Raw genomic sequence first — 14,779 nt, 5'->3', positions numbered from 1 at the left:
AAACATTGCAACTTTTTTATTTTTGGTTATTTAGGTATATATGTTTTTATAGAACTGGAGTATCTGAAAGAAGTTTTAACTTAAGTAACTGCATAAATAATGTTTTAACTTTGCTACCATAAATATTTTTTTTTAGATTTGAATCCACGCTTCTTGGCACAGCAGTCTGGTATTCTATCGTATTTACTACTGCACACAGTACGAAGGTGTGCTGTCTGTTCTATCGTATTTACTACTGTACCCAATAGGGAGGTGTGCTGTCATTTTAAATTATTCACTGTACTATAGATTTTCCTTCAATTGAAGAAATTATAATTTTTTGTATTCTTTATATTATAAAGGACACACAAAGGGTTTGAATTACAATGGTTTATAACAATCTTAAGTTTAAAAATATGTACTACTGCATGATGTCATAGCTTCGTACGTTGCTTGATAATTTTAGGAGCACACATAGAAATGAGTTATTGCGCCTGGTAGGTTATTGCTGTACATTAAAGAGCTCACAAAGACTATTTTAATTCTCGAATGTATGTGGATTATTAGATCATTAATCTTGTAAGTAAAACTTAAAAAACAAGAATTTCTTCATAAAGTAGTGATTTTTAGCCAAATAAGTTGCAGATTATTAACCTTTCGGCTGGCTTGCAGACTCATGCAAGAAAATCTTAAGCAAAACTTTGAACATGAATCAAATGGAGAAATACTTTCCATTGCCTTATTTCATTACTGTGGAAGCCGGTCTTTATGTTTTTATTTGACCTTTGTTTCTATTTTGTAGATCTAAATTTTATAGGCAGTCGTAGCTGTAAAAATAAAAATTTTTTGTTTAATTTTTGAGTAGTACCTGAAATACCTTAATGCCTTTCTATCACACTTGAAAGTTTTAACTGTAGAAACACTTCTACTCTATATTCTAAACTAATTGTATGGTAGGTTTTTATATCTTGTGTTGAGTTTCAGATGTTGATTCTAATTTGTTATGTTTCTTAGTTTGTATTTCTTCTTGTAAGTGATGTTTTCAGATCTCCTCCAGTCATGCGAGATTCTTGTGATCTTTCACGCACGAGATCTTTTCGAGTAGAGCCAAAGAGTCAACGAATTTTTAGAGCATCGGACCTTGTGAAAGGTGAACTGTTGGGCAAAGGTTTCTTTGGACAAGTGTATAAAGTAACTCATCGAGACACAAATGAAGTAATGGTACTTAAAGAGTTGTACAGAGTGGATGAAGAGGCTCAAAAAAACTTCCTGAAGGAGGTAAATCTCAACTTATTATAACAGTATTATATTGTTACAATTTATAATGTGGGGAGAACTGGGTTCGTGAGGGATAGCCCAATTAAGTTTTATTGTAGTTTTATTGATTACTAATATTGACATTAATAATAAATAATTGTACTTAAAAATGTCCAATCACAAATCATTGGCACTTACAAATTTTTATTCTCAAGTCACTCAATGTCTGTCAAGTTCCACAGTTCGCACTCCTCACTGGAGCTAGGCTCAACAGTGGTTCGCCCCTTACCTCCCGCCTGTCCATACACACAGTCTCGCGCCACTCAGTCACCGCACTCTCACGATCCTGTCAAACTCCACATCGCGCCACTCTCAGAGGGGTGGTCTCACACCCTCTTCGTCGATATCACACTTCCCTTCGCTCGGAATCCGCTCAAAACTGTCATGGAACTCACACTGCACCCGTCGTAGAACTCTGTCGCTGAATTCTCGCCGCACTCCTCACGGAACTCATCGCCGGACTCACGCGGAACTCTGTCACCAAAACTGCCGCAGAGGCCGGCGTTGCTGCTTCAGAAGTTTGTGGTGCCCTTCTGAAACCGACGAGAGCAGCAGTGACAAGTCGCGTCATCCCGGGCACACCTGACGCCCAAAGAGTCGTGAATAGCTTTGTTTGCTCAAGCCACTTCACACAGCGGCCCGCGGGATTCCCAAGGCCGCTCAGCGATAGGTAACAGCGCCGAGGCAGGGCTTCGCTTGGGGAGCGGATGGAGGAGGGAGTAGCAACAACCCTTGTAATCCGACCAGGCACGCGTGGCATGCCTTACGTCAGTGGCCGTGCTGGGCTGCCAGCCAGCTCCGAACCTGGCACGTGTCGCTGTCCTGTCTGCGTTCGTAACACTATGTTATAAAATTGTGGTATCGTACATGTGGTATGTGACCTAAATCTTAAGTGAGCAGACAGAGTTTGTTAAATAAAAAGTTTAAATACTTGCAAACAGCTGCATGACAATTGCTGACAAAGCAATTGAATGCAAAGTGAATGTAATACAAAAAAAAATATATAAATGAAAGTAACTAACATAAAAAATATTGTGAAAATGAAATTAGTAAAATATTTTATTTGCTTTGGGAACATTTTAATTGAAAGCTCTATTGTTATAGCTTCAGCACGTATAATTTTGCTTTGTAAAAATCTTGTATTGTTATGTTAATTGTAAGGAATATTAAAAATATTAACATTAACAATTTTTAAGTAAGAAATTTACTAACTAGTTGGTACAAAAAGGTATCATCGTGGAATTTATGGCATTAAGTCACATTGGTACATTAGTCTTCGCATTGATAAGGCCCTGTAAACTTGAAGAATAAAAAAGACACAATTTTAGGAAATACATAACAGAATTAGTTTAGGCTAAGAAAATAATTACAATGAAAACTGGAGTTTCCTACGATGCATAGAACACCAGTAAACAGCAGTGGAAAACTCATGGTTAGCAATGATGACCACACCACCCAACAGATAGCATTTGGACTAGCAGGCGTATAACACTGAACTGACCTTCGTCTTGCTTGTATAACGATTTTAGTTTTCATAATGTACCCATATGCCTTATGAATCTTTGCATACAAGGCCGTATCTTCTCTGAACATGCAGGAGAGGTGAGCTGTGTTCACATAATGTTCTTTTGTATTTTTTTGATGTGACAACGTTCAAAAAATTGATGAACGCCGGCTGCACTCACAAAAAAGTGTCCCATTACGCACATTTTCCCATTACGCTATGTCCCGTTACGCTCATTGTACGCTTGCGCCGCATCTATCTCTCTTCCACTCTATTGGAACAACCATCGATTTGACTTTTTCGAGGTACGTTAAACTTGAAACACTCCCAATTGTTTCCTACTTTTCCTATCATCGTCCTATCCTTAACAGAATAACACAGATTGGAAGAAGTTAAATAGCAAACATGTATAAAAGTTATAGTTAAAATAATCTGTTCATTAAAGTAATAAACATATTTGAATTAATGAGTGAAAATAAAATAAAATTTATCAATTAAATTGTAGATTTCATTTCACTTCTTCTTTGTATCCATACAAAATAGTGATAATTCAATAAAAATGATTCAATTTTATTCATAAAAGTATACAATCATTTCATCAATGTTTTGTAACGACGTTGTCACGTTAAACTATTGTCCGTAAACCGACTTTACAGACAACCAATTTTTTTTACCATGGTTCTTTGTTTGAGAGCTGGCTGAAGCAATAGTTTGCCAGGCACAGAAGAATTGGAGAGAAACAGGTTGCTTGAGCGTGAGAAAAAGGACTCGTGCTTGTGGCCATGCATCAGTATTGGCTGATATTTTTCTGTTTAATTTTGTGATTGGGTGGAAATTACATCACGTGGGCACTTTTGTCTTTCTCAGAAGTGAAGGGTGGCCATGGCATCAGTCAGTGTCTGTACAAGGTGTCACTAGGTCTCGTGTCAGGCGGTGGCTCAAGTGATATATTAATGTTGTGAACGGCTGTGGTCTGGGCTACCCTGAACCAAAAACCTTTTCAGAACTTTTTAATTAGAATTCACTCAACCACAGTCATCGGTAATAGCCCAAAACAATGATCTAGTAACTTCGTCTTTGTTCCGAGGACTGCGTCCTTCGGCTTGTTCCGTGAGTTGCAAGCAACCGTGGTCTTTACTTGCGAACAGTCTTCAATACTCATCTTTCAGTACCTACAAACAGAACATTTGTGGTTTGGAGTCAGTGAAAATTTCTTGTGCGACCTATTTGCATTTTTGACATTTACTTTATTTGTGGTCGGAAGGTGACAGCCATTGTGACTTGTGAATTTTCGTAAGGATAAATAAAAAACACTTAAAATCAGTTCGGTTGGATATACCTTATTTCAGGAATCAAGCATAGACAGTAGCTGTTATTTTGGAAAATACATATTTTTTCCGCACCCAACTAATTTCTTCAAGTTTCGTGAATGTACACACTAGACCAATGTTGAGCTAGTCAGAGGTCTGGAGTGTGAGAATAGCACTTAGAATTGACACTGAAAACAGAACGACACATTCGTTACATTACATCATCAGATCTACTTATTTCTTGGCTAAACAGTTTGTTTGGGGTTTTTAGTATTTTCTTCGCCTACTTCCACTGACTTCAATATCTATATCTGGTAACTGCCAACCTTGCTGTTAAGTTAATAACTTCTCCTCGTGGCTACATTTACAAAAATTAAGCATTTGTAAGCTTTTAATGATGTCTTCAGTCAATGTTTATTTCATTAAACAATGTACGTTACATATTACATGGACTTTTTAAATATTTTATTTCCTATCATAAATGTAAGCATCACCTCAAATTTCAAACAAGGCCGATTGCTATAAACTGGGGGGTTAATTCTAAGTTTCATTGATTCTGACATACTGCTCACTCACCGATCGGAACAAAATAATTTGACAGAGAAGTGTTTAAAGTGCTATTCAAAAGGCTCTGTCGTTACAATGTTCATGTCTAACGATTGATTTTCCACCACTTCTCTTTATCTCCCCCTTTCAGGTATTCCAAACAAACAAGTTGACACCAAACAGCCATTAAATCTTCATAATGTATCACCAAATTGTAATTATTTATATAAACTCTATGCTTGAAAAATGGTCTAATACTTTATAAATGTGAAACAGCGTATTTTATTTCTAATAAACTGTCGCGTATGAATGAAACATTGTAATAATTTCATTTAGTACGAAACAAGGGAAATTAAAAGTATGCCAATAAAATATTCTATGTATCTCACATTTGCATTTGGGTTAAAGGAGGAAGGGACTACGGAAAATGATTTTTATGTTACGTACTTTTATGTGCAGTATACAAAAAGAATATTTTGCTAAATTAAATGTAACACAAACTCAAAATTATTATGGCATTTAAGTTCAATACAGTTTAGTCTTTTATAGGCCACTAGATATGTTCTTAGAGTTGCTAATATTTACATTTAACATTGAAACACATAAAGAATAATTTTAAAATTTTAAAATAAAAAAACATATACAGTAGAACCCCGATTATCCGCGACTCGATCATCCGATTCGCGGATTAACCGCGATTTATGTCCATCAAGTCCAATTTTTTAGTTACATATAACCAATGATTCAATATGTATGTAAATGTTAAAATACTTTGCAAAATGTATGTTGGTCAAAGTACTTTGACTCAGTCATGTTTATATACACAGAAAGTTTTAAAAAAATACTAGTACATACATACGTATGTACATAATATTTTTGTGTTCCGTGTTACGTGAATAGATTATACACTGGTGCGCGATTCCACGTCCGCATGACCGGACTGTACACTCCTGCGCACAGCACGGCGCCGTGCCACAGAGATTACCCGGCGCATGGAGACAGTCCATTAGTGTACGTTGTTGAAGCGTGAAGGTGGTGATAATTTTATGTATTGTAACAGTGATCTGCATTCCGACGGATTATACCGTTGTGTTGTGCGGAAGTGTTGAGCGCAACATTTCATCATGTCATGAAATGAACAGAAAAGAAAGCGAGTGGTACTGTCAATCGACAGCAAAACAAAAATTATAGAAAGATTTCAGAGTGGAGAAACAATTGCAAACTTGCTACTGAGTTTGATGTCGGTAACACAACAGTGCGCGACATCATAAAAAATCGCGAAATAATCCTTCAGTTTGCTTCACAGGCTGACACTTCAAGTGGATTAAATAAACGCAAGACGATGAAAGAATCCACATTTAGCAGCTTGGATGCTTGTTTGTTTGAATGGTTTCAACAGAAAAGGTCGGAGGGTATACCATTAAGTGGCGTAATTTTATCACAGCAGACGCAAATTTTTTAAAAAAACTAGGCTTGACAGAAGAACCATTTTCCTGTTATATTACTTCTCCGTTATTTTATGAGCACCGACTGTACGGAAGTGTATGTGTTGCAACTAGTGCTTGGCACGCAAGATAAATTCAGCCTATCACTTGCTGACGCGGCGCAGTGATACGACGGTGTTAGTTTATTTCAAAACTCAGCTAAGAGTGAACGGAGAATAGATATAACGACCCCTCACGGTTCCCGAGATTAGGGTCGTTATAGAAAGGTGGTCGTTATAAGATTTCCGACCCATCTGCAACACTGTCATAATAGGCCGTTTTTGCACTAAGTCCACGTTCAGCAAGTTAAAAAAAAATAATCTAACATTTAAAATTCATATAAATAAAGGGGGATAAAAACACCGTGAATTATACGAGACAGAGACACCGTTTCAAAACCATGAAATCAAGTCTCAATGCACTGGTATGAAAAATCTTATCTCGAAAAGAATTTTGAAGGCAGTCGTTATGTAAAACAATAACCAGCCCGATGGTGTTACTGACAACAGAGCAATGAGCTAAGTGTGGCAGCGTCGCTTACGAGCGATGAAAAGAATGCGTGACCTTGGCAGCTATCAGCTGTCTTGGGCCCTCGGACTGGCGGGCGGCTAGCCCCACACCTCGGTGCAACAGCGACTCGCGTGCCCACGTCTCAGCACACTGCTGCCCAGCACTAAGCAGCCCGCGTCTATGTCAACAACGCACACGTACACAAAGCATGTGTATATTTATATGTAATATCCGAATGTCCACAGATGGCTGTCTGTGGGCTAATGACCTTTGAGGCAAGCATGACTCGGCTAACCGCGATTTTCGATTATCCGACTCACTCGTCCCCTTCATTAACACGGATAATCGGGGTTCTACTGTATTACCAAACAAAAATATGTACATGTATTCAAGCTAACTTTGCATTTTTAAACATGGAAACTTTTCTATTATGTTATAGTAGGTCATTTACAACCAATATATTCATCTGTGTGGTTATGGTGACTGAATAATGTGGTTCACTATTATATTAGAATATTTTGGATTAAATTCTCCAACAAATTTTTTTTTTTTTTTCAAAGTGACTTTGTATTATTTTTCATCCACTAAAGAAAGACTGGAAAAATGTTATGCTGCTTTTTGCTACATGAGACTATAGACAAGACTGTAGTGTTTGAAAGCGAGCAGCAGTGAAGTCAATTCCAACAGCATTAGTAGCAGTCTTGTTCTCCCAATGAGCGGCCAGCTAGAATAGAGACGCAAAACGTAACTTAGATTGTGAAACGCATGAATTGTCCGATAATTGTCATTTTATGATCGAGAACTATTTTTGTTGTTAAGTAACTTAGAAACAAAACCCTGATGTTTAGTGGTAGCACTTTTTATAGTTCACACATACTAATGCCTTTATATAACTCAGTGTCATTCTTTTCATTTATAATGTGGATTTGTTTTGCATGTTTGCAGGTGGCAGTGCTGCGCAGCTTGCACCACAACAATGTTCTTCGTTTCATTGGTGTTTTGTACAAAGACAAGAAACTTAACTTAGTTACTGAATTCATATCAGGAGGCACACTAAAAGACTTGGTTCATGACCTTTCAGAGCCTTTACCTTGGGAACAGAGAGTGAGCTTTGCCAAAGATATTGCATCTGGCATGGCATATTTACATTCCATGAACATTATACACAGGGATCTGAATTCTCATAACTGTTTAGTAAGAGAGGTATGTCAAATAAATACTTTTAAGAGTCGATGTTTATGCATTGTTTATGAGTGTGTCAGTAATAATTTGTTTTGAATTAACATTTGTTTTATACAATTCTTTTATTTCTTTTGGAACCAAACAAATGCCATTTACTGTGAATAAATAAACATATATTTTGCTTAGTATGCAATATGTTATTTTGAAGAAAACCGAGAAATAAGTTTCATATTTTTACACCTTGTTCTAATCCAGAATTTTTTTTATTTGGTGGCCTTTAAAATTCAATTATTTTTTCTCATTCCCTTTAATTTGTTTATAAGTAACCTATTTTCAGTTCCTAAGATATAAGTATTTATACCAATAAAATTTTGCACGTGCTTGCTTGTGATGCTTCCTTATTTATTATTGATTTGTGTTCATCCTCTTGTTTGCTAAAAATATTCATGCACGAATAGTACTTAAAAATTTTAAAATGTATTTTAATCAAAGAGTTAGCTGGAATAAATTTTTCAGACAGCAACGGGTAAGTACACTATACTACATAGCAAGCTCATAATTTCAGATCAGAATCTGCTTTGTCTGCTTGCTTGGTTCTGTAGAGAGAGAAATGTTTCTCCTCTGGGCTCTTGTGTTGTCGGGAGCGAGGTGGCCAAAGACAGAAACATAAGACAAGTGGTTTTGAGGAACTACGGAAACCAAAGTGAGGCGGTCGGGATTGGAGTTCAGTGCCTTCCTAATGCACCATCTTGCTCTGTGTAGGAGTTGTTGGAGTGTAATTATTGCATTTTTTAAAGAACAATGTTATTGTGTTATATTCTTTTAATGGTTGAATTTCTAAGAATAAAGTAACTATGTAGGTCATTAGTCTCACGCTATTAAGAAAAAACAGTCGAAATCTTAGCCTTGCTGCTGTAATTTATTTAAAAGGTAGGAAAAATTACAGAACATCAAAAAATTGTAAAACAAATCACAAGTTTTCCTGCCTTCTTTAAAGTAATGTGAGAGTAGTTCCCAAAAAGCTGTTGATAATCACTTTGCAAAGCTGGAAAAATTTGAGGTCTTACCACATGCCATGAGGTGGCTGTTATCTCTAGCTAATTCTTGTGTTGGCATCTATTCATAGGTTAGTGGCCACCTCTCTCCAAGTTGTCTGATGGAAATATAAAAAAAGTTACCTATCAATCATTTTTTTTCTCTTTACTGTAAGACTTCCCAAGGTGTTTCACCAGTAGTCACTACAAATAGCAGCCATTAAGCATGCCTTTACTTTGATGATGATGGACAAATATTAATAATTTGTTAAAAACCTTAAAATCATCTTATAAGTTTAATTTTGTTCTAGATTAAAGGAATAGTATGATACAGGCCAAATGAAAAGAACTTTTTATTTCTGTTTTGACCTCTGGTAAAGTATTAAAAACAGTGCTCAAAATAAAATCTCCCAAAATATTTTAAAAAACACAAATTGGCAGTTGCTTTTAAAATATTTTTGTTACCATTGCATCTCTTTAATGAATTTACATTCATAAAATTGGCTCAAAAATTACTTCAAATTACTGAATAAAGTTTCTTGGTACAGCATCAAATAACTCAATTATTAAAAAAAAAAACATGATTGTTAATAATTGTTGGCTAAATTTTCAAAGTTAAAATTATCGAGCCTATTTTTTTATCTAGTACTAAATTGTAGTTTGTATTAATTGTAATCCAAACATTTAATTATTATAAATAGCTTCAGGCAATACAAACCTGAAATTTGAGTTTCCTTTTTATATAAAAAAATACTTTCCTCAGTAGTGGTTCTAAAATGCACACATCCTACGACCATGAAGTCCTTGGTCATCTATTTTAATGACTCGGAGGGGCTCCTAATGCTCTGACGAGCTGGGAGACTGCCCAGGGTGTGTCGGATGTCTGGCAGCAGTCCCGTCTACTTACCGCAAGTGCAGAGAGTGTGAGACTTTTGCCTGTCAGGTAAACTAAGCATTTATTATTTTAGTTTTTTTTTTTTTTTGTGTAAAATTATTATTCATTTCCAGCTAGGATTCATGCCTTTTTGATTTTTTCTTTTATGTTTTAAGTGGAATGAGTAAACACTTAAATGTTTATCTTGTATGTTCTGCTCTAAACCTGTCATGTTCATTAGTAAATCAGCTTTCTTATTCCTACTGAAAAATTTTTGAAACCTTTATTTTAATTTTGTATACTTTTACAAACCCTTTCAAAATAAAACTGATTTTCTGAGATGGAAATATTACACAACTACCACATACTGCAGTAATATTTATAATTCACTACCAGTTATAAAGTAGTAAATGTTAAGATGTATGTGTCATTGTAATTTTTTAATCTTTATTGTATGGTGAAATGCATTTTTTGTTTGTTTACAGGACAAGACAGTAGTAGTGGCAGATTTTGGGCTTGCTAGAATAATTTCTCAAAACAGTGCTGTCAGCGTGAGTGCTGAAAGGCGTAGATATGGAGGTCGCAGATGTGAGCGAAAAAAACGCTACACTGTTGTAGGCAATCCTTATTGGATGGCTCCTGAAATGATGAAAGGCAACAAGTATGATGAGAAAGTTGATATTTTCTCATTTGGCATAGTTTTGTGTGAAGTGAGTTTTTTTACCATATATATTTCATTAATCTTATTCTCATTTTAAGTCTTTTGAGTGTATTATGGCTTTTAAAAAATGTGGGATCTATGCAAGTACAGTTTTGTTGCAGTGTACTGGATGTGTGTTAACCTACACATCTAAATCAAGTGTAGGTAGTTTTTTTAAGAGTCCAGTGTAGACGTGAGCCACAATGGTTAAGTGGCCTTTCAGCCAGAAAATCTGGGTTCAGTTTTTTGATTAGCGGGAATCATAAGAGATGTCGGGAACAGATGGGTTTTTCATTTTTTTTTTTAACCAATTCATTCCATCACTGCTCCATCTCGTATTACCATTTACCCATCTTAATGAGCTCAATGACATTAAACTCTAATTCACACTTTTACATCCATGAAATCAATAATTTTATATATATATATATATATATATATATATATATATATATATATATATATAAATTGAGCATGTGAAATGATTTTACCATCAGTTAAAATGGGTCCGTGGAGTACCAGGAATGTTTCTTGTCCTGATCGTGCTTGCTGCTTGTAAACAACCTTTCGAGAATGGTTCCCCAGACTGGCCACTGCATTCCAGTCAGTTCTGAAAACATCACCTTAAAGGGTCTGTCTTAATGCCATGTGATTTTTTTCAGTTTCTCATCATTACTATTATTTAAGAGCTATTTCTTGTAAATTCAAACATGATGCCTCCCTTGCATTTGTTGTTCTGTCACAAATATTTTTAACGGTTATTCATCAAGTATAACATAATGGGTGTAAAAAGTCACACAAGTGAAAATTACAAACATTTGCGTGACTTTTTGCACATGCATCCACAAGAGTCTTGAACATTAACAATTCTTATTATACTGGCCTGTTTGAAACACTTCATTCCTGCCCTTGTGCTACTGTGTTTGACGTTATCTAGACTTGCCCACAAAGTCCTGGCCATAACTAACCTCTGTTGCAAATATTGGTGATCCTTTAAACACACCTCAGTGACTCAGCACTTATTTTGTGTCGCCGTTCTGTCTGTTGCTTGACATTTGAGTGCTGCCCAACTTATCCCGACTTATTACGACCGCCCGACTTTGATCGGCCGCTCCGCCACCAGCCCATCCTTGAGGTGACACATAAATTAGCCATTAAAAGTTTCAGCTGCATGGCAAATTATTACTTAAATTGCCTAGAAAACAAGAAATGCAACATCCAAATAACATTAAGAGAACTATTTTTGTATGTGCATGTGCTTGTAACAAATTTAGAGCCATTATAGGTCGAAAGGAATTTTTTTCTCCCAGAAAAAAAAGTTTGTTACATGCCAAGCCATGTCTAAATAAAAATAAAATTGTGGTTTTACAAGGCAGTGAATGCATGGTATGCAAAACTAATAGAGATTTGAATGTTTTAAAGTGTAGAAAAAACTAAAAGTGTATGCATAACAAAAACAGATGTGAAAATAAATACATAAAATCAGCATATTAGTGGGGTTTTATTCAGGTTTGGTAACTTTGTTGACTGTCTACAAAATAGCATCATATATAGATTACGGCACACAAAATACATTTGATACTGGTAAAGATACGTATATTAAAACAAAACATAAAACATCAGTGCCTGCTTTAATACGTGTCATTCCTGGAACTATTTGCAGTTGTTAATTTCTAAGGATTTTGAAAATATACATTAACATTCCTTATTATACAAGGCCATTATGTGGAGAAGTAAACTGAAGTATACTTAAGGGTGTGTATTCAGTTTTTGTTATTTTGTTAGTAATTATCTTTGCATGGTGAATGATTATTTACTTTCTAAATGACACCGTTGTATTTAAACCCCCACTTCTATATTTTGAATTTAATTAGCTGGAAAGTTATTATATAACTTGAAGTTTTTGAACACTATGAAATATCAGCAGTTAATTCAAAATACAAAAGAAAAAAAAAATTGATATTCTTTTAATAAACAATAGTTTTTTACATTACAAAATAACTGCCTGGCCCTACCCAAAATCTGCAATACTATTAACAGTTGAACTGACTTACAAATACAGTATCCGAGCTGTCTGAAAGTAGTTTCATTTAAAATGGAAAAAAATAAATTGGTTGTCTGTAAAGTCGGTTTACGGATGATAGTTTAACGTGACAACGTCATAACAAAACATTGATGAAATGATTAATCCAGAAGAAAAGGAAATATATTCGGCCTGAGACTTAGCCGTAATAGGTTTTTGCAACCAAACCATTTAGGCATTAAAAATATTATATTCTTTGAGGAAGAATTTTTTTAATTTTTTAATCTTTTGCATGATAAAATCTACCTCTGCATACTTTAATGAATAAAATTGAATCATTTTTATTGAATTATCACTATTTTGTATGGATACAAAGGAGTGAAATGAAATGTGCAATTGAATTAATAAATTTACTTTTATTTTCATTCATTAATTCAAATATATTTATTACTTTTGAAATGTTGCGTGCGCTATATTTATTTTTACAAGTACAAAAAAAAATTTCACAGCTTCCGGGTTTCGAACCTACAACCTTTCGTTGAAGAGTTAGGTACGCTAACCACATGCCCACGAGGCTATACTAAGGTAATGTAGTTTCAAATGTTTTATATATATATATTTATAAAAACTTTGTTCACGGTAGGGGTATAATACTAACACGATTTTATAACAAATACGCATCCCAAATACACCAAACTTATTTATAATATGTTACAATATTTTTTAAAACATTGTGCAAAAGATCCCGGGTGTAATTTGAATTATTATGTGTAACTGTAAAACACCATTGTTGGTTCAAAACGTATTTGAATTTTCAACATTACTTTTAAATAACCGTACCGATTGTGCTGAAAATCGGTGGACGATCGTTAAAATTCATAATATTAATAATTCAAACGACGAAAATATGATTGAAAAGTCAAATCGATGGTTGTTCCAATCGAGTGGAAGAGAGATGCCACGCATGCGTACAATGAGCATGAAGAGAGATGCCACGCATGCGTACAATGAGCAAACAGAACACATCCGTAGTGGGACATCCGTAGTGGGACACTTTTTCGTGCGTGCAGCCGGCGTTCATCGATTTATTAGACGGTGTCACGTCAAAATGTATTATGAAAATGAAATCAAATATTCCAAAGAACAAATACATAATCGAAGTTTTATTCACAAAACTATTTTATCCCCTGTTCATAAATGGGTTTTTTTATTGTAAGAATTACACCTTAAACTTACATCAGGCATAACTAGACAGCTTTCTTTTGAAAGTGCCACAGGTATGTTCTTCCCAGTGATTTTTTTTTTTTTCATTCTGAAACCTTGCATTTTCACTTAATTTTAAAATTGGGACTGCATTAGGTCTTTGTACATGTTAGAAGGAAAAGTGTGTGATGTTGCAGTTGTACATGACATACATACACGGTTTATGAAAGAAAATCATTTGTGCTTTACGCCTATTATCCATAGATGTGCATTTGTATAGATTTATAGATATTTGTAGTTAAAATGATAACATTCACTAGATTCTAAAATATTCTTTGAATATTAAAGTTCAAGGTTTGATGACAGCATTTAACTACTGAATTTCTCATTCAAATTAATACAAAAATTGAAGTTTTCTATTTTAATTTAAGTTCATCCTGTTATAATCTTTCCAAAATTAGTTGAGTGATGTTTGGTGAATGATAATTTATGTTCACAACCTAAGTAAATTTTTCAAATCTTTTATTCAGGGTGATTACGTATAACAAAAATGTAAATTTGTGTTAGTTTTCTGTGGTAGTAATAGGTTTGTTACACTAAGTAGTAGATTGTTATGTTTATGTAGATCTTATGCTTTGTAATGAAAAATAATTTGAGTTTGTTTTTATTCAGTAATAAAAAATTTTTGGGTGTGTTTTTTAGATTATTGGAAGAGTTCATGCTGACCCAGACTTTCTGCCTCGTTCTTCAGACTTCGGCTTGAATCAGATAATATTCTGTGAAAAGTTCTGCAGTAGTTGCCCAGAGCCATTTTACAGATTAGCCTTCCTATGCTGTGATCTCAATCCTGACAAAAGGTTACAAGTCTTTTTGATTGTTTTGTTACATTTATTGTTGCAGTGTCAGTAATGCATGGTTAAATTGAGTATAGAAAGTAGGAGTGCACAAGTAGCATATTTTAATGTCTTGTCGAGTCCAGTGATGTAAAATCCAATTATTTTAAATGTCAAGTATTCAGCATAATTTTTTTTTGTGTTTTCTTTTTAAGCTTAACTAACTTGAAATAGTTGCACAAAAGTACACACGATCCAGAGTATTTTATGATGGTTTTTT

At 34.7% G+C, this 14,779-nt stretch overlaps 1 protein-coding gene across 4 annotated transcripts in view; it reads left to right on the top strand.

The window, feature by feature from the left end:
- Positions 1 to 14,779, top strand: part of LOC134529090 (LIM domain kinase 1) — an 84,769-nt gene that overhangs the window by 47,762 nt on the left and 22,228 nt on the right. For 2 of the 4 annotated variants that reach the window (XM_063362809.1, XM_063362811.1), the window contains 4 exons: positions 1,014 to 1,257; positions 7,596 to 7,853; positions 10,226 to 10,450; positions 14,369 to 14,523. In XM_063362809.1, coding sequence (XP_063218879.1) covers positions 1,014 to 1,257; positions 7,596 to 7,853; positions 10,226 to 10,450; positions 14,369 to 14,523 — 882 coding nt within the window. The remainder of the gene's footprint in view (positions 1 to 1,013; positions 1,258 to 7,595; positions 7,854 to 10,225; positions 10,451 to 14,368; positions 14,524 to 14,779) is intronic. The other 2 variants (XM_063362810.1, XM_063362812.1) reach the window with 1 other exon arrangement.

This window comes from Bacillus rossius, chromosome 2 (genome assembly GCF_032445375.1).
Source record: "Bacillus rossius redtenbacheri isolate Brsri chromosome 2, Brsri_v3, whole genome shotgun sequence".
NCBI classification, from domain to species: domain Eukaryota; kingdom Metazoa; phylum Arthropoda; class Insecta; order Phasmatodea; family Bacillidae; genus Bacillus; species Bacillus rossius.
This window is presented reverse-complemented; position numbering and strand designations above follow the sequence as displayed.